Source organism: Dipodomys merriami, unplaced genomic scaffold (assembly GCF_024711535.1).
Source record: "Dipodomys merriami isolate MVZ:Mamm:240054 unplaced genomic scaffold, mDipMer1.0.p SCAF_62, whole genome shotgun sequence".
In the NCBI taxonomy this organism is placed as follows: Eukaryota; Metazoa; Chordata; class Mammalia; order Rodentia; family Heteromyidae; genus Dipodomys; species Dipodomys merriami.
Window position 1 is genome coordinate 6262116 of NW_027206202.1, and position 19974 is coordinate 6282089.

The window sequence follows — 19974 nt, forward strand, 5'->3', positions numbered from 1 at the left end:
TGTGTGTGTGTGTCTAGGATCTTCTCTGTGTGTGTATGTGTGTGTGTGTGTGTGTGTGTGTCTAGGATCTTCTCTGTGTGTGTGTGTATGTGTGTAGGATCTTCTGTGTGTGTGTATGTGTGAGTGTGTGCGTCTAGGATCTTCTGTGTGTGTGTGTGTGTGTGTGTGTGTGTGTGTGTGTGTGTGTGTCTAGGATCTTCTAAATATTCTGAGATCTCCTGTGATCTTCTTCTCCCAGTCTCCATTTCAGGGTTTCACCATAAGCGAAGAACACAAGTGTGTGAGCCTTGCACTCCGATTGGTCCAGCAGAAGTTTCCTTGTCACTGAAAGTTTTCACACGTGGCCTTTGCTTGGCAGCTCTGGTGATTTCCCTTGCAGTATACAAAGCAGCCCAAATCCTGGGCTGCGGCCTCGCAGCGCCGCCTGCCGGCCGTCTCAGGACGGCGCCCCAAGTCGGCCTTCTGCCCGCGGTTGACTGGCGCCGGGCGCGGGCTTCGGGATTCCAAACTGTTGGGAGTTGGAACGACTCCAGCCTCGCCCCCGGGAGGCGATCCCGAGCCGCCCGCCCCCCGGGGTCATGGAGAGGGCCTCCCAGAAAAGCAAAACTGGTAATGGGGGGGTAGGGACAGGGTGGTGATGTGGGTGGCTGGCCTGCTTGCCTCTTGTGCCCCATGCAAGGTGTAATCTCCAGATAGTAAGGACCTTGCTTCTCAGTGGACAGATCTATGAGCTTTGACTCACATAGACCCACGTTGAACCATCACCACGACAGTCAAGGCCAGGAGCAGGCCCACCACCCCCCAGAATTACCCAGCGTCTAGCCTTGGCCTTGGCCATACACACTCATTTTCTGTGGAGAAGGTCATTTTAAAAAAGGGAGTCAAGCTGGGCGCCGGTGGCTCACACCTGTAACCCTAGCTACTCAGGAGGCTGAGATCTGAGGATCACAGTTCAAAGCCCACCTGGGCAGGAAACTTTGTGCGACCCAAAACCTGGAAGTAGAGATGTGGCTCAAGTGGTAGCGCACTAGGCAAAAAAAAAAACTTAGGAACAGCATCCAGTCCCTGAGTTCAAGCCCCTGGACATGAAAAAGGAAATGACAATTAAAAAAAAAAAATGGGAGTCATCAATGAAGCTTCTTGAGTCTGGCTGCTCTTAACTCTGTTGTCTTTTGAAACTAGATTCCATGATAAGCACATATAATTTGCAAACTGGGGTTGGAGATGGGCTTTGAGGAAAGGGTTCAGATTACCCATGAGCTCCCAATAACTGTGGGAGCCCTGAAAAACATCACATGAACTCAGCAAAGGCAAGCTGGAGCATGTTGCTAGTCTTTGTGACAGGAATTGGGGGTGCAATGTTGGAAAGGGTTATTGAAAACAGCTCTGTGCAGAAATCTTCTGTGCACTGAAAAGGAGGAGCCTTCTAAAAGCTTCTTGGGATGGGCAGAGGGGAGGCCCTTGTTTTAAATAATATTTGCTTTTTTTTTTTTTTTGGGTCCGGTCGTGGGGCCTGAACTGTGGGCCTGGGCGCTGTCCCTCAGCTCTTCAGCTCAAGGCGAGTACTCTACCACTTGAGCCACAGCACCACTTCCGGCTTTTTTCTTTTTGTGTATGTGGTGCTGAGGAATCGAACCCAGGGCCTCAGGCATGCAAGGCAAGCACTCTACCACTGAGCCACCTTCTCAGCCCTAATATTTGCTTGTGAGATGTGGTTCTGGAGAAAATAAGTTTCAGTTCCTCCCACACACAACCAGTTTTCCCTAAGGTCTTTGGATTTTCTTCCCAAAGGTCTTTGAATCCACCTTCTAACCATTTCCTGGGTCACAATGATGACATACTATAGTGACTGTAATACCTTTTATATTTTTTCAATCTACTCTGGGCCTCAACCCACAAAACACACAGCAGCCACTATTATTACTAATAGTAGTAGTAGTACTTTATATTTTTGGTGCCAATCCTGGAGCTTGAACTTAAAACCAGGACAATTTTACTTGACTTTTTTTTTCCCCTTAGCACACTACCACTGTAGTCACAGCTCCATCTCTGGCTTTTTTGCTGAAAAATTGGAAATGATGGATTTTTTTTTTTTTCTGTCTGGGCTGGCTTCAAACTGAGATCTTCAGATTTCAGCTTCCTAAGTAGCTAGGATTATAGGCATGAACCACCATGCCCAAAACAGTGATTCTTTTTTTTTTTTTAATGCAAATCTAAGCCAGGTACTGCTACTCAGGAGGCTGAGATCTGAGAATCATGGTTTGAAGCCAGCCCAGGCAGAAAATTCCCCATGAGACTCTTAGCTCCAATTAATCAGTCAAAAACTGAAGTGGCGCTGTGGCTCAAGTTGTAGAGTGCTCTCCTGGAGCCACAAAGAGGTTCAGGGACAGCACCCAGGCTTTGAGATCAAGCCCGTCAACCAAGAAAAAAAAAAAAAAAAAGCAAATCTGGTCACATCCAGCTTCAATGACATCTGTTTTTTCCTTGGAATCAACCTGAGCACCAGCTGCCCTCCCCCCTACTTTTACTAGTCTTCTCATGTTTCAACAGGACTCATCCTGTCCTGTCTTAGAACCTTGAGGAGGTTTGCTATTTCCCATCTTCCTTTGCCGAAATATTTCCTATTGGTTCTTTTTTCTTTCTTTCTTTTTTTGTCGGTCATGGACTTGAACTCTGGGCCTGGGTGCTCTTCAGCTCAAGGCGAGCACTCTACCACTTGAGCCACAGTGCCATTTCTGGGTTTTCTGGTGTTTAATTGGAGATAAAGGTCTCCCAGATTGTTGCTGCCTGGGCAAGCTTTGAACTGTGATCATCAGATCTCAGCCTCCTGAGTAGTAGGATTTACAGGCGAGAGCCACTGGTGCCTGGCTTCCTATTGGTTCTTTGACTCTTGATTCATTTTTTGTTTTGTTTTTTTCAGGAAGCCTAATCCACTATCCCAAGGTGAGGTGGGACCTTGGCTCCCTGTTACCACCCGGCACTCTGTTGCCTTTTCCTTTCATTGCACAGGTTACAGCTGCTCCATTCACATTGGCATAAATGCCTGGCAGTTGTCTACTCCGCTAAGCTGTAATATGTTATATCCTTACAGATAAGAAACAGGCAATCAGTCACCAGTGGCTCACACCTATCATCCCAGCTACTCAGGAGGCTGAGATCTTAAGATTGAGGCTCAAAGCCAACCCAGGCAGGAAATCTCCAATGAATCACCAAAACCTGGAAGTGGAATTGTGGTTCAAGTGATAGAAAGCTAGTCTTGAGAAAAAAAAAATCAGGGATAGCACCAAGGTCCTAAGTTCAAGCCCCAGGACCTGTGCACGCACGCACGCGCACACACACACACACACACACAGAAATATGCATTGGCTTACCACAGTAAAACCAGGGCCTACCCACACTGCCTAGAATCAATAAATATATGTTAAGTGAATAGATAACACCAGTTAAGCACCCTCAGTGGACCAGGCTTTGTGCAATGGCCCTTTAATGGTCTTATTTAATTCCTATAACATTGCTGAGTGCCAGTAGCTCATGCCTGTAATCCTAACTGCCCAGGAGCCTGAGATTTGAGGGTCATGGTTCAAAGCCAGCTCTGGCAGACAAATCCAGGAAATTTTTTTATTTCCAGTTAACCAGCAAAAAGCCAGGAGTGGAGCTGTGGCTTAAGTGGTAGAGTGCCAGCCTTGAGTAAAACACTAAAAGACATAGCCCAGGTCCTGAAGTTCAAGATGTGATCGTGCACACATGCGCGTGCGCGCGTGTGTCCCATAACACTTTCACAGTAGCTGTGGCAGGAGTTTAGCTTCAGAACCCTAGAGCCAATTTGCCATGGTGCTGTTTTTTTTTTAATTTAATACTTTAAAAAATTAAAAAAATTTTATTGTAAAGATACTATACAGAGGGTTACAGTTACATGAGCAAGATAATGAGTACACTTCCTATTGAGCATTGTTACCCCCTCCATTGTTTTCTCCCTACTAACCCTTCCCTCCCTACCTTCCCCGAGGTTCTTTTTTTTTTTAATTGTGATTAAGTGATTACATAATTTCCCAAATTTCACAGTATTGTGGAATAATGATGCTCATTTAAAGTCACAAATTCATTCTAACTTTCCTGGATATAAAATATAACAGTGTACACATGTTATACACCATACATGTGATCAGCAGCATGGAGATATTTAGTAGTGGTTCGACCAGATGAGTGGGAGTTCTTTGTTTCTTAAGTCCTGTTAGTTTTGTCATATCACCTAACATTTTGGATTTAGCATCCACTTATCAGGGAGACCATGTACCGTTTGTCTCTTTGCGCTTGGCTTACCTCGCTCAACATGATTCCTTCTAGCTCCATCCATTTCCCTGCAAATGCCATTATTTTGTCATTTCTAATGGCTGCATAATATTCCATTGTGTATAGATACCACAATTTTTGGATCCATTCATCTGTGGTGGGGCATCCTGGTGTTGTTTTAATCAGTGATTGAAACATGTCCCCTGCTCTCTGTCAGAAAGACGAGTCAGCTTCAAGGCCAAAGCCTCTGTACACAACTTGAGCAGAACTCAGAAGACCAAACTCACTGTGAGCAGCCTGGGGCTGGGTCTCGTCATCATCCAACACGGGCCCTACCTTCAGATCACGCACCTCATCAAGAAGGGTGCTGCCGCCAAGGATGGGAAACTCAAGCCAGGTGAGTGGTCTCCCAAGCCTCCCAACCATGCCTTCCCCCGGCCTCCCTCCCGCCTGCCCCCAGGGAGTCAGGAGCCTTCAAAAGGGCAGCCAGTTGCTAACATTTATATAGCTCTCATTGTTGATGTGCTATTAAGATTTTTGTTTGTTTGTTTCCTACCAGTACTGGGGCTTGAACTCAGGGACTGGGTGCTGTCCCTGAGCTTCTTCATACTCAAGGCTAACACTCTACCACTTGAGCCACAGCGCCACTTGTGGCTTTTAGGTGGTTTATTGGAGAGAAGAGTCTCACAGACTTTCTTGCTTGGCTGGCTTTGAAATGTGATCCTCAGATCTCTGCCGTCTAAACAGCCACCCGTGCTTAGCTAGTTTTTTGAACTGTGAACCTCAAATATCAACCTCCTGAGTAGTTAGGATTGTGGCATGCACCACCGGTGGCCAGTTTTCATTTAATTTTTACGACAACCCTACGTGGGAACTGTAAGCCACCTCCCCTCCCCAACTTTTACAGGTGAAGAAACTGAAGCCAATGAGAATGAGTTCCTTGTCCAGGTCTACCTTTATCTCATAAGCATAGTGTCATTCCAAAGCCTGCCTCTGTGCACAATAATTTTCCTTTTCATAGGCCCTACCATTCATTGCGAGCATCTGTGTGCATGTCTTCACGTTGCCCTACCAAAAACCTCAGAGGTAGATTCTGCACCATCCACCTTACAGACAAAAGAAGAATGTTTTTTTTGTTTGTTTGTTTTGTTTTTTTTGCCTGTCCTACGGCTGGAACTCAGGGTCTGCGCAGTGTCCCAGAGCTTCATTTGCTCAAGGCTTAGCACTCTACCACTTGAGCTACAGCGCCCCTTCCAGCCTTTTCTGTTTACATGGTACTGAGGAATCGAACCCAGGGCTTCATGCATGCTAGGCAAGCACTCTACCACTAGGCCACATTCCCAGCCCCAGGAAGTATGTATTTAGTAACTTGCTTGCAGTCATTCCAAGGAGCTGGGATTTGAACCCCCCTCTAGGACTGCAGTGGCCAAGGGCCTTGCCAAGAATAGCACCCTACTTCTCAGGTCTTTGAGTGACTGTGTTTTGTATCTGTGTTTTCCCAGGGCCTGCCCTGGGCCTGGTGCTGTGCCCAGAAATAGGGGATGCACAGGGATGGGGGAGGGGGGAGTGGAAGACTTTTCAGGGCACCTGCTCAGAACTCAGGCCCAGGTGCTACCAATTTTGGCACTGAAGGAAAAAAAAAAAGAGAGAAAAAGGAAGAAGGAAGGAAGGAAGGAAGGGAGGGAGAAAATAGTGTTGGCACATTTATTGGTCTGTGCTTAATAAATGAACAGTGAATGATTATTTGTCCCAGGCATTGTATGAGGTGTTTCTGCGTCTATTATTATTTTTTTCCAGTCCTGGGACTTGAACTCAGGGTCTGGGCACTGTCCTTGAGCTTCTTTTGCCCAAGGCCAGAACTCTACCACTTGAACCACAGCACCACTTCTAGCCTTTTCTGTTTCTGAGGTACTGAGGAATGGAACCCAGGGCCTCAAGCATGCAAGACAAGCACTCTACCACTGAGCCACCTTCCCAGCCCAGCATCTATTATTGAATTTGATCTTTGTGACACTCCCGGAATGTAGATCATGAAATTTAATCACCCATGTAGATGAAGTAATTTGTTCACTTATACACAGCCACGTCTGTGGCCAGAGCTGAGGATCCAAACTGGTATATTCCTAGAAACATAGCTCCCAAAGCCAATTACTTAAGAACTAGAAGTGAGCCTTTACTGAAGAGGGAGTACAACCAAGTTTCCAAGACCCAGTAAGTCAGACATTTTTGTGTGTGCTAGTCCTGGGGCTTGAAATCAGGACCCAAGTACTGTCAAGCTTGTTTGCTCAAGGCTGATGCTCTACCACTTGAGCCACAGTTCTACTTTCAGCTTTTTGGTGATGAGTCTCTTCCATTTGTCTGCCTGGGCTGGCTTTGAACCTTTATTCTGAGAGCTCAGCCTCCTAAAGAGTTAGGATTACAGGTGTGAGCTACTGGTGCCTGCCATTCCTACAGCTCGTTAAAACAGAAAAGAGATGTAATGAGGTGGTTGTTCATAAATACTAAACTGAAGCCTCTTCATGAAGGGCAATGTTAATATTTGCCATCAGAGCAATCACATTCACAACCTGACATACTTACTTCACAGCCAAAATGGTCAGAGAGTTAAGCTGTTTGTTTTCTGCTCTTTTAATAAAAGTCACCCTCTTACAACACAATTAAGCAGAATGACAAGCCATTGCCTTTTGACTATAAATAATCCTTTTCTTTCCTTCCTTCCTTCCTTCCTTCCTCCTTTTTTCCTTCTCCTTTCCCTTCCCTTCCCTTCCCTTCCCTTCCCTTCCCTTCCCTTTCCTTTCCCTTCCCCTTTCCTTTCCCTTCCCCTTTCCTCTCCTCTCCTCTCCTCTCCTCTCCTCTCCTCTCCTTTCCCAGAGCTTTTTTGCTCTGTACCATTTGAACCACAGCTCCACATCCGATCTTCTGGTGGTTAATTGGAGATAAAAGTCTCATGGACTCCCCTGCCCAGACTACCTTCAAACTTTGATCATCAGATCTCATCCTTCTGAGTAGCTAGGATTACAGGCTTGATTCACTAGTGCCTAGTGAAGACAAAAATTTTATCCAATGTGAAAAATCTGTTCTCTCTCTCTCTCTCTCTCTCTCTCTCTCTCTCTCTCTCTCTCTCTCTCTCTCTCTCTCTATATATATATATATATATATATATATATATATATATATGTATTGGAACTGAGATTTGAATTCAGGGCCTTGGACTTTCATTTGGATTTTTCCATCAAGGCTAGTGTTCTACCACTTCTGTTTTTTTTTGCTTTTGTGGTTAATTGGAGATGAGTCACATAGGCTTTCTTGCCTAGGCTGGCTTTGAACGAGGATCCTCAGATCTCAGCCACCTGAGTAGTTAGGATTACAGGTGTAAGCCACCAATACCCTGCTGAGTTTGTCCTTAAGAAGCAAATCTTTTTTTTTTTTTGAGGGGGGGTCCGGTTGTGGGCCTGAACTCTGGGCCTGGGTGCTGTCCCTCAGCTCTTCAGCTCAAGGCTAGCACTGTACCACTTGAGCCACAATGTCACTTCCGGCTTTTTTTTCTGCTTATGTGGTGCTGAGGAATCGAACCCAGGGTCTCATACAGTGCCTGGGCCAGGACTGGCAAAAAAGATAGAAGAAGAAGAAGAAGAAGAAGAAGGAGGAGGAGGAGGAGGAGGAGGAGGAGGAGGAGGAGGAGGAGGAGGAGGAGGAGGAGGAGGAGGAGGAGGAGGAGGAGGAGGAGGAGGAGGAGGAGGAGGAGGAGGAGGAGGAGGAGGAGGAGGAGGAGGAGGAGGAGGAGGAGGAGGAGGAGGAGGAGGAGGAGGAGGAGGAGGAGGAGGAGGAGGAGGAGGAGGAGGAGGAGGAGGAGGAGGAGGAGGAGAAGGGAGAGGAAGAAGAAGAAGGAAGGAAGGAAGGAGAGGAAGAAGAGGAAGAAGAAGGAGCAGCAGCAGCAGCACAAATCTTTTGCATTCCTTCTCCAAAGCCTTTGCTGATTGCAAGTGGCCTTCAGAATTCTTCACTGCAGGGGCTGGGAAGGTGGCTTAGTGGTAGAACACTTGCCTTGCATGCATGAGAGGCCCTAGGTTTGATTCCTTAACTCCACATAAGAAAAAAGCCAGAAGTGGCGCTGTGGCTCAAGTGGTAGAGTGCTAGCCTTGAGCTGAAGAGCTGAGGGACAGCGCCCAGGCCCAGAGTTCAGGCCTCACGAACGGACCAAAAAAAAAAAAAAAAAAAAAGAATTCTTCACTGCAGGCATTAGAAACTGGTTCTGTTAAGGAACTGAATTTAGGGTACAAGTCTATGATAGATTTGCCAGAAAGGCTGGCGAGCAAGGCTTGGAGAAGAAGGTAAGAGAAGAGGGCCACATGGAGCTGGTCCTAGGAACGCTTCCTGCCCTCCAGCTCTAAGTTCACTGCCCCTGATAGGAGCGCCTGGTGGCTGGGTGGTGCTGTTCCCGTCAGTGTCTTTGCTGCTAGGGTGGGGGAGATGAGTACACAGGATTCACTGTTTTTAGTTTTATTTAAAAAAATTACTAAAGTTTTCTCCCTTTTGGGGGTCAGGGCTTTGTTGCCAAGCTGTAATAAAAGCTCCAGGGCTGCCATGCCTCTGTCTTTCTGTTCAACATTGCCCTAAAATAGGAGACCTGTTGGGTGCTGGGACCCACACCTGTAATCCTTGCTGCTAAGGAGGCTGAGATCTAAGGGTCAAGGTTCAAAGCCAGCCCAGGCAGGAAAGTCAGTGAGACTCTTATCTCCAAGCAACCACTAGAAATCTGGAAATGGCACCATGGCTCAAGTGGTAGAGTGCTCGCCTTGAGCAAAGAATTCAAGAGAGAGTGAGAGGCACTGGGTTCAAGTCTCAGTACACACCAAGATTTCCTAAAGTAGGTCTAGCTATAAAATTGCTTTGAACCAAGATATGTTCTGCCTCCACATCTTATGTACAATTAAGGCAAGCTAACTTACAATATTTCATCCAGAATGGTTTTCCCAACTATAATTCTGCACGGGAGCAGAGAATTACAACTAATGTCACTCTACCACAGAGCCACATTCCCAGCCCAACATTTAAAAAATTATTATTATTTTTTAATTATCAGCTAGCGCCGGTGGCTCATGCTTATAATCCTAGCTACTCAGGAGGCTAAGATCTGAGGATCACAGTTCAAAGCTAGCATGGGCAGAAAAGTTGCCATGAGACTCTTATCTCCAATTAACCCCTCAAAAGCCAGAAGGGGTGCTGTGGCTCAAGTGGTAGAGAACTAGCCTTGAACACAAAGTGGCCCAGGGACAGTACCCAGGCCCCGAGTTCAAGCCCCACAACCACCACACCCACCAACAACACAAAATTAATTGTTATTATAAAGATGATATACCAGTGTTATTATAAAGATGATATACCAGGGGGGTTACAGTTATGTAAGTCAGGTAGAAAGTACATTTCGTTTTTGGACAATGTCACCTCTTCCTTCACTCTCTCCCAGTTTTTCCCTCCTATCTCCCACCCACAAGTTGTGTGGTTCATTTTCCACATAGTGGCTAGTGAGTAGCACTGCTGCATTTGTTCACCCTTCAAGACATTCCTCATTATCCAAAGAACAGTTGTGTTGGCAGGGTGCTGGTGTTCATGCCTATAATCCTTGCTACTCAGGAGGCTGAGATTTGAGGATAGAAGCTAGCCAACAAGCAGAGAAGCTCATGAAAGCAAAAAGCTGAAAGCTGAAAGTGGAGGTGTGGCTTAAGTGGAAGAGCGCCAGCCTCCAGTGAAAAAGCAGAGGGATAGCACCCAATATCTGAGTGCAAGCTCACGTGTGTGTGTGTGTGCATGCGCGTGTGCATGTATACACACACATACATACAAGCAAAGGAACAGCATACAGACCCTAAGTTCAAGCCCTGTGTACACACAGAGAGAAAATAATTGTCAAAAAAGTAAATGGTATCGTGTGTGTGTGTGTGTGTGTGTGTGTGTGTGTGTGTGTGTGTGTGTGTGTGTGTGTTGGTACTGATGCTTGAACTCAGGGCCTGCACAGTGTCTCTTAGGCTTTTCACTCAAAGCTGGCATTTTAGCCAGGTGCCAGTGGCTCATGCCTGTAATCCTAGCTACACAGGAGGCTGAGATCTGAGGATCGTGGTTCAAAGCCAGCCTGGGCAGGAAAGTCCATGAAACTCTTTTTTTTGGGGGGTCCAGTTGTGGGGCCTGAACTGTGGTTCTGAGCTCTTCAGCAAAAGGCTAGCACTCTACCATTTGAGCCACAGAGCCACTTCTGGCTTTTTTCTTTTTACTTATGTGGTGTTGAGGAATCGAACCCAGGGCCTTAGGCATGCAAGGCAAGCGCTCTACCACTGAGCCACCTTCCCAGCCCCTTCATGAAACTCTTATCTCCAATAAACCACCAGAAAACCAGAAGTGGCACTGTAGCTTAAGTGGTAGAGCGCTAGCCTTGATCTGAAGAGCTGAGGGACAGCGCTCAGGCCCAGAGTTCAAAGCCCACGACCGACAAAAAAAAAAAATCTGGCATTCTACTACTTGAGCTATACCTCCACTTTTAGTTTCTGGTGATTAATTGGAGATATGAGTCTCATAGCATTTCTTGCCAGGCTGGCTTCAAACCATGATCCTCAGATCTCAGTCTCTTGAGTAACTCGGATTACAGGCCTGAGTCACAGGTGCATGGCTGCTATAAACATTTTTTAATAACTAGAGCCTAAAGCCTGGCCTTGATCCAAAACAACCCAACAATATGAACCCATAAAATTAAGTAGTTTTCAAGAAAGCCAGCAACTAGTATGGCCCTCTTCAACCCATTCTCTTCATTTTATTCATACTATTTTTCCTTCTCCAGGGGATGTTCTGATTAGTGTTGGCTACGCCAATGTATTAGGATATACTCTTCGAGAATTTTTAAAGCTTTTGCAACATATCACCATAGGAACAGTGCTACAAATCAAAGTTTATCGAGATTTTATCGACATACCCCAAGAATGGCAAGAAATATACAATTTGATCCCAGAAGCCAAATCTCCAGAACAACAGTAAGTAATTCAATTTAGGAACTCTGTTACAGTACAGAATCCCCGGGTCTGGGGAGCACAGGGTCTTGGTTTAATGCAGATTCATCAGATGTTAAAGAGCTGTAGAAATTATTCTGACACTGCCAGAATAATTCTGTGAATTTTCAGACCCTTTTGGAAAGGATTCTGCAGACCCTCACATGAAGAAACAGGATAAAGGTAATTCGGAGTTCAAAAACAACCAGCAGGTATTGCTAAGAACTCTGTCCCCAAACCTACCTGCAATGTATCCATCTGATCAGCCCTTAAAACATACGCTGACGGTGCTGGGAGCTCACACCTGTAATCCTAGCTACTCAAAAGGCTGGGATCTGAGGATTATGGTTTAAAGTTAGACTTGAACAAAAAAAGCTCAGGGACAGTGCCCAGGCTCTAGAGCAGCTATACCCACACCCACATACAACCCCTGCCCCAAACCAAAGAACTTAGATGCTGGCAATTATACTCTCCTTTCTCTTTGCATTGCCAATTTATTACTCTCTGTTATTTTTCCCAGTGGCATGTAAGTCCCTCTCCCCGCACCCTCTTTTATTGGTGCCAGTTCTGGTGTTTATATTCAGGGATTTTGCTTGTCTTTTTCTTCTCAAAGCTGGCACTCTACCACTTGAGGCACACTTCTACTTCTGTCTTTTCTTTTCTTTCTTTGTCTTTTTTTCTGTTTTGGCTGTGTAATTTTTCTCCAGCCATGGAGCATCTCCTGAAGTTTCTAGAGCCACAGAAAACAGTGACATTTAGCTAGGAGCAAGTATTCACCACATGAAACTTCTGCAGAAAGTTTGTACTCAAGTCATACTAACAGTGATCTTCCAGTGGCCCGATCTTGGGGGAGGAGGTGTTTGCCTAGTTGAATAAGCTAGCAATTTAGGGCTGTGTTTGACTTTTCCATTGTCCCCTATTGTTCTAAATCAATCACTAAGCTTTTTCACAACTTCCAGTCTTCTCACACTGTGCTTCTTCCTGTCTCTAATCATCCCAAATCCACCATTTGGTCTACCTGCATCTATTCTCACCTCTTATTCAGTTTTGTTTATTTTGGTGCTAGTCCTGGGGCTCGAACTCAGGGCCTGATCAGTCTCCCTGCGTGTGTTCTCAAGACTGGTGCTCTACCGCTAGAGATAGAACTCTGCTTCTGGATTTTTCTGGTGTTTAATTGGAGACAAAAGTCTCATGAACTTTCTGCCTGGGCTGCTTTGAACTATGATCCTCAGATCTCAGCCTCCTGAGTAGCTAGGATGACAGGCGTGAACCACCAGCACTTGGCCTCCTATTCAGTTTTTATATGGGATGACTGCTCTATACTCCAAATTGGATCATGGTATGTTCTGTCTTAAATTTTTAGTATATTCTTTTAGCCTATGCGATCTATAGTCTAGCTTTATCTCAGACTCTTTTCTCCATTCCTCTAGTCCATTTGGCTTTTAGTTTTCTGCTTTGTATTTATTTGTCTTTTTTTGTTTCTGGTGATCCTGGGGCTTGAACTCAGGGGATAGCTCTTGCTAGGCAGGGCCTCTACTGTGGAGTCATGCCTTCATCCCATGTGTTGCTTTTCTGTCTATAACGTGTAGAGGCCTGCTGTCAAAACCCAAAACTGGGGCTGGGAAGGTGGCTCAGTGGTAGAGTGCTTGTCTTGCATGCATGAGGCCCTGGGTTCAATTCCTCAGCACCACATAAGCAGAAAAAGCTGGAAGTGGTGCTGTGGCTCAAATGGTAGAGCACTAACCTTGAGCTGAAGAGTTGAGGGACAGTGCCCAGACCCAGATTTCAGGCCCCAGGACCGACAAAAAAAAAAACAACAAAAACCAACAACAAAACAAAACAAAGCCCAAAACTGTCATTCACTCTCATCACATTGTGTGTGTGTGTGTGTGTGTGTGTGTGTGTGTGTGTGTGTGTGTATGTGTGTGTGTGTATGTGTGTGTGTACTGGAGCTTGAACTCAGGATGTGGTTACTTTTTTTTTTTTTTTTTCTTTCTCAAGGCTGATGTTCTACCACTTGAGCCACAGCTCCAATTCTGGCCTTTTTGTGGTTAATTGGAGACAAGAGTCTTCTGGACTTCCTGCCTGGGCTGGCTTCAAACCTCGATCCTCAGATCACAGCCCCTTTAGTAGCTAGGCTTCAGTTGTAAGCCACTGGCATTAGGCTGATATCTACTCTAATTAACTAGTTATAACCAGTTGTTTACTCTGTCTCCCTGGGAATATGTCAACTTCATGAAAGCAGGGACCAAATCTGTTTTGTTCTAAATCTACGATTGTTGTTCTAAGCCTTCCATACGGTGAAAAGCTCATTTATTCAATGGATGAATGAGAACTTGAAATCTAGCTTTGAATCTGGACAAATCCCCTACATAATCTCTGAGAGTTTTCTTCTTTATCAGTAACAGAAGAAACAAGAACTCTTTTTTTTTTTTATTGTGAAAATACTCTACAGAGGGGTTACAATTACATGGGCAAGATAGTGAGTACATTTCTTATCAAGCGTTGTAGCCTCCTCCTTTGTTGAAACAAGAACTCTTCTAAGGATCAGCTGTACCTGTTCTGTAGAACAGGAGGAAATGTAGAATATGAGATCCTTTTTTTTTTTTGGTCGGTCATCGGCCTTGAACTCTGGGCCTGGGCGCTCTCCCTGCTCTCTTCAGCTCAAGGTGAGCACTCTACCTCTTGAGCCAGAGCGCCACTTCCGGTTTTCTACTGGTTTATTAGAGATCAGAGTCTCATGGACTTTTCTGCCTGGGCTGGCTTTGAACTGTGATTCTCAAATCTCAGCCTCTTGAGTAGCTAGGATGACAGGCATGAGCCACAGGCACCCAGCAGATCCTTTCTTTAGTAACAAATTCAGAGCTCTCATGCAAGAGTGGCCCTCAATTCTTCTAGGACTTCTGAACACTGGTAGCTGTAGCTATGCAGCCTTGCTTGTGGAGATGGGCTCAAGAACATATGACTCAGGGCTTTGTGAAGGGTAAAAAATGACCCATCTTATATATCAACTATATTTCAGAGACTCAAACTTGTGGCCCAAGCATCTAATGTGTCTCACAGATGTGCTTTGCTTAACTCCCACAGCATAAAGAAACTCCCACCAACAACAAACCAAACCAAGCTAACAAACAACCCCTCCTCACCAAGTACTGGTGGTTCATGCCTGTAATCCTAGCTACTCAGGAGGCTGAGATCTGAGAATTGTGGCTCGAATCCAGCCTGCAAGGAACTCTATGAGACTCTTATCTCCAACTAACTACTCAAAAGCCGGAAGTGGCGCTGTGGCTCAAGTGGTAGAGGGCTAGCCATGAGCACAGAGAAGCTCAGGGACTGTGCCCAAGCCCTAAACTCAAGCCCCACAACCAACAAAGAACAAAACAATAAACAAAACCCCTTATACCAAAAGTGCAGTGAGCTATGGAGAGAAAAACAGAAACAAGGTGGCCTTATCCAGAGGTCAGTAACACTCCCTTTTTTTTTTTTTTTTTTTTAATTTTGTCAGTCGTGTGGCTTGAATTCTTGGCCTGGGCACTGTCCCTGTGCTCTTCAGCTCAAGGTGGGCGCTCTACCGCCTGAGCCACAGCACCACTTCCCACTCCCATTTTTTTGATCTGGGTTTTTATAATACATTTGATAGTTTTCTACTGCAAACTTTTTGTTGTTGTGATGCTTTAACTTAGGACCTTGGTGCTATCTCTGAGGCTCACTTTGAGCCACAGCTGTATTCTCTGCAAACATTTTAAAATGAAAACTATTGGAACTAGTTGCTAAATTTACAGAACTAGGATTTCATGGAAAGAACCTGTACTTCTGGTTTCTCTTAAAAACCACAAGATAGGTCATTTTTGCTCAAGGCTAGTGTTTTACCACTTGAGCCACAAAGCTCACACTGGCTTTGAACTGGGATCCTCAGGTCTCAGACTCCTGAGTAGCTAGGATTACATTTGTGAGTCACCAGGTCTAGGAAGGAAACAAGTGAAATTTTTTTGGTGTTATGTTCTGGGGCTTGAACTCAGGGCCTGGGTACTGTTGCTGGGCTTTTTTTTTCCTCCTCAAGGCTATGGCTCTACTACTTGAGCCACAGCTCCACTTTTTTAATACCTCTTGCTGCTGGAAAAACAAAAAAGTACCCTGGGTTTCCCCCCTCCCCCACTTATGTATTCAGGAAGACCCGAGTGTCAGAACAACTATTGTAGTTCTGAGACTATTTGAATCTCCTTTACAACCCTAAATCAAGGATTAGAAAAAAAAAAAAAAGTCACACCACTTAAGATTACTGGCTCTCAGTAAAAATGGCTCATTTTCGGCTGCATGGTTCTGGAACAGATACATTTTAGGAAGCAAAACAGGTTAAAGAGCTGGTGGCTGGTGGCAAATGCCATCAGATCTCAGAAGACTGAGATCTGATGATCATGATTGAAAGCCAGCCCAGGTAGGGAAATCCAAGATTCATTTTTTTTTTTTAAACTTTTTTTCTTGGGTCCGGTCGTGGGGCCTGAACTCTGGGCCTGGGCGCTGTCCCTCAGCTCTTCACCTCAAGAGCCACAGAGCCACTTCCGGCTTTTTTTTTTTTTTTTTTTTTTGCTTATGTGGTGCTGAAGAATCGAACCCAGCACCTCATGCATGCAAGGCAAGCACTCTACCACTGAGCCACCTTCCCAGCCCCCCCAAGATTCTTGTCTCCAATTAACCATCAAAAAAAAAAAAAAAGCTGCAAGAGGAGCTGTGGCTCAAGTGATAGAATGAAAAAGCTAAGAAACAGTGCCCAGGCCGTCCTGGCACCCTGCACCCCGCCCCACTCCACGACAGGCTAAGGAATATAGAAGTAACACTAGTAAGCCTGACAGGATGGCAGTGGTCTCAGGGAAGAAACTTTCTTCACATTAGCAGGACAGAATAGGTCAGAGGATTTTAATCATGAACGATTTAGTGAGGATGAGGAAGAGCAGGTGACAGCATTTGCTCTGGGAACTGGTAAGCACATAGGGTTGTATAGTTGCCATATTTGTACTAGCATATTTCAATAATTAAGCCAACAATGGAGGCAAGTTACAGAAAAACAAAGCCAAACCCCAAGCAAACAAAAACCCCAGAGAAAACCTTTAATGCTTTTGAGGAGTGGCTGACATGTGGTTGAAGTATAAGAATGCTCTACACATCTGGATCTGGGAACCAATGAGAGGCTAAGAAATGATGCCCCATGTGGCAGGAATTAAAGACTCTCACTGGGCAGTGATGTTGATAACCCTAGCTACTCAGGAGGCTGATATCTGAGGATTGCAGTTCAGAGCCAGCCTGGACAGAAAAGTTTGTGAGACTCTTATCTCCAAATAACCACCAAAAAACAGCTAGAAGTAGAGCTGTGGCTCAAGTGGTAGAGCACTAGCCTTGAACAAAAAAGCTCAGGGACAGTGCCCAGGCCCTGAATTCCGACTGGCACAGAAAACAAAACTCCAGTATTCACTAATGACTCTCCTGAACTTCTGACTCCTAGTGGTTGGTGATCCTTCCTTCTTTTTTTCCTCAGTCATGGGACTTGAACTCGGCCTGGGCACTGTCCTTGAGCTCTCCAGCTCAAGACCAGCGCTCTACTACTTGAACAATAGTGCCACTTCTGGTTTTCTGGTGGTTAACTGGAGATGAGTCTCATGGCCTTTCCTGCCTGGTCTGGCTTTGAACCACATCCTCATATCTCAGCCTCCTGAGTAGCTAGGATTACAGGCGTGAGCCACTGGCACTGGGTGGGTGATCCTTCTTATTCTTGTAATGTGCTTCATGAGAACAGTTCTCAGATGGCCGCATTGCCCTTGCCACTCTAGCTTGAGTGAAATTAATGCATCCGTAAGGCCTGTTTATATTCTGGTCAGTTATCTAGCACAAAGTGGTATTAAATAACTTAAGACAGGATCTTAGACATACTTAAAATGAGAAGAAAAAGGTACTTTTAGAGGAAAGGAGAAAAGATTGGTAGGGATGGGGGGGAGAATGAACATTGATCAAGAGGCACTGTATTCATAAACTGCTTTGTTAAATGCCAACTCTTTTGTACAACTACTGAAAGATAATTTTTTTATAAAAGGTTCTTTTTGGTCAGTCATGAGGCCTGAACTCAGTGCCTAGGCACTGTCCTGAGCTCTTCAGCTCATGGTGAGCACTTGAGCCACAGTGCCACGTTATTTCCTGGTGGTTCATTGAAGGTAAGAGTCTTGTAGCCTTTCTTGCTTGGGCTGGCTTTGAACCATGAACCTCAGATCTCAACCTCCTGAGTAGCTAGGATTATAGGTATGAACTACCAGTGCCCAGCTTAGTGTCTTAAAAAAAAAATCAAAGTAAGACAATAAATGTTCAGACATTAACAATTAATTATTTTTCTTTTTTCCATTTCAGCACACCAAAGAAACCTGAGCAGGAAAAACACAATTCTTCCGCAAGTAGTGATGACAATGAAGATGTAGTTTTAGATAAGAGATTTAGGTACTATAGATATCCATGGTCAGTTTGGCATCACGCTGCAAGGAGACCACTATCTATCTCCAGAGAATGGCACGGATATAAAAAGAAGAGTCAAGCGATTAGTGTTGGGAAAGATATCAACAGTGACGTGATAGTGCACAGAGATCAACAGAGGGAAGCTAGAGCTCCATCTCCATACTGGACAATGGTAAAGCATGACAGAGAGAGCTCTTCCTCAGCCTCCTCTACCTCAGATGCCTTTTGGTTGGAGGACTATGCCCAAGTGGAGAAGGGCAAGGGGTAACCAGTATCAAAGGAAGAGCATCTGTTCTGGAAATCCTCTTGTTTTGTGTCTTGTAACAGGTTTGCAAAAATTTTTATAGCTATGTGTCTAGACTGACCAATCCCTCCCTTGACTGCACTTTGGAGGCCTTCTTTAATATGACAGTTAAAAGATGGCCTGAAGTTTCATAGGCTTCACAAATCTCAAACAGCAACACCAAGAGGGTCATCAAGACCCTCTTTTCTAAGAAGAATTTACTATCATCTTTTAGAAAATATAGCAGAGGAACCCAGTATCACAATGTCTGGACATAGTAGAGAACTTCCAACTTTTTAAGGTAAATACCTTATTTTTCTTAAAAATTTGTTGGCAAGTTGTTCACATTAGAAATTCCCTTAATCCTCTTGCGACCCTACTATTTAAAAAAAAGTTTTGCCACTAGTAATTATTTGAAAGAGATGAGGGAGAACTAGAGAAAGCATTGCCACAGTGACAAATAAAATTAAGTAATAGTATAACAGGTTTGATTCATTAGGAATTTGTTTTTCAGAAGTAGTCTTATTGCAAAAAAGGTAGTAAAAACCAGATCACTTAACTGCTGTGACTCACAAATGGCAGATTTTCAACTTGTTTAGAATCTTACAAACACACCAATAACAACCTGATAGCCACTTAGCTTTAATTTTAATAGTTTCTGGTAATTCTTCACTAATGCTAGTTGATGTAATCACTCTATTACTGTGAACTTTACAGAATATAAAACAAACATATCAGCTTATAATAAGTATTTAACTAGAAAAAATGCAAGAAAAACACTTAAGCAGATTGTTTTATTGTCTCTTGGTCATTGAGATAATGACCTGTATTTATGCTTTAGGTATTTCACTTCACTGAGAAAAAGATACATGTTAAGAGACGTTTGATGCTGAAGGGTTTCTCTGAAAATGTTTCTCTGCCCTGAGAAACTTCTCTGCCTTGAGAGCTTCCAGGTTACAACTCATCGACAAAAGGGGTAGTGGCCAAATTTCCACTTGCTGACATTGACTTCTTGCCAGAAATAAACTTCTTTGCAGCCTTTGAATAAACAAACAAAAAAAGACAAAATTAAAAGAAATACGTTTACATCATCAAGCAGATAAAATGTCATTTCAACCAGTTTAAGGCTAGGACATTCTAATGTAGCAATTCTGTAAGAGCCTCTTATAAAATTACTATGAGATGGCTAGTACATTATTTTATTTAAATATGATCATATGTGAAACTGACCAAGTGAGATAAAAATCTCATATTCCAAGTCAGGGCACAATGGTTTAGGCAAGACTGCACTTGACTCTGTATTATAATGGCAATTAGTCTGCATGAATCAAAAATATACTGATTGTTAACAAATTTTATGTCTTTTTTGGGGGGAGGGGTGGGTGAGGTTTTGCTATGTAGCCTCAAGACTGGCCTTAAATTCATGACCCTCCTGCCTAGGCCTTCCAAGTGCTGGGATTCTAGGTGAGTGCCATCATGTCTACAAGTCTTGGTCCTTTTTTTTTTTTTTTTTTTTTTTGCCAGTCCTGGGGCTTGAACTCAGGGCCTGGGCACTGTCCCTGAGCTTCTTTTGCTCAAGGCTGGCATTCTACGACTTGAGCCACAGCACTACTTCTGGCCTTTTCTGTTTGTGATACTGAGGAATTGAACCCAGGGTTTCATGCTAGGCAAGAACTCTACCACTAAGCCAGTCCTAGCCCTTGTCCATTTTTTTTTTTTTTTGGATGGGAGAGTGGTATTGGGGTGCAAACTCAGAACTTTTTATGTGGCAGGCATTTTTGAGCCAGGCCTTCAGAAGGCGCATATATATATATATATATATATATATATATATATATATATATGTATATACACACACACATACTATATATATAT

General features: G+C 44.3%; 2 protein-coding genes across 2 annotated transcripts in view; one reads left to right on the forward strand and one right to left on the reverse strand.

The window, feature by feature from the left end:
* Nucleotides 1-523: 523 nt before the first annotated feature.
* Nucleotides 524-18624, forward strand: Pdzd9 (PDZ domain containing 9). Its single transcript, XM_070004368.1, has 4 exons — nt 524-609; nt 4508-4687; nt 11120-11309; nt 17715-18624. The coding sequence occupies exons 1-4, from the start codon at nt 579-581 to the stop codon at nt 18082-18084; spliced, it is 771 nt and encodes a 256-aa protein (XP_069860469.1). The 5' UTR covers nt 524-578; the 3' UTR covers nt 18085-18624.
* Nucleotides 18625-18879: 255 nt separating this feature from the next.
* Uqcrc2 (ubiquinol-cytochrome c reductase core protein 2) overlaps nt 18880-19974 on the reverse strand; it is a 32568-nt gene continuing 31473 nt past the window's right edge. Inside the window, exon 14 of the mRNA XM_070004367.1 lies at nt 18880-19137. Within this exon, the coding sequence (XP_069860468.1) occupies nt 19054-19137 (84 nt within the window). The 3' untranslated portion in view covers nt 18880-19053. The remainder of the gene's footprint in view (nt 19138-19974) is intronic.

What these genes read in the sequence shown, in the direction of transcription:
- Pdzd9 (XM_070004368.1), top strand. Translation starts at nt 579, where the DNA reads ATGGAGAGGGCCTCCCAGAAAAGCAAAACTG. An exon ending in GGATGGGAAACTCAAGCCAG is followed by an intron (nt 4,688 to 11,119) that starts GTGAGTGGTCTC and finishes TTCCTTCTCCAG; the next exon opens with GGGATGTTCTGATTAGTGTT. An exon ending in GCCAAATCTCCAGAACAACA is followed by an intron (nt 11,310 to 17,714) that starts GTAAGTAATTCA and finishes TTTCCATTTCAG; the next exon opens with CACACCAAAGAAACCTGAGC.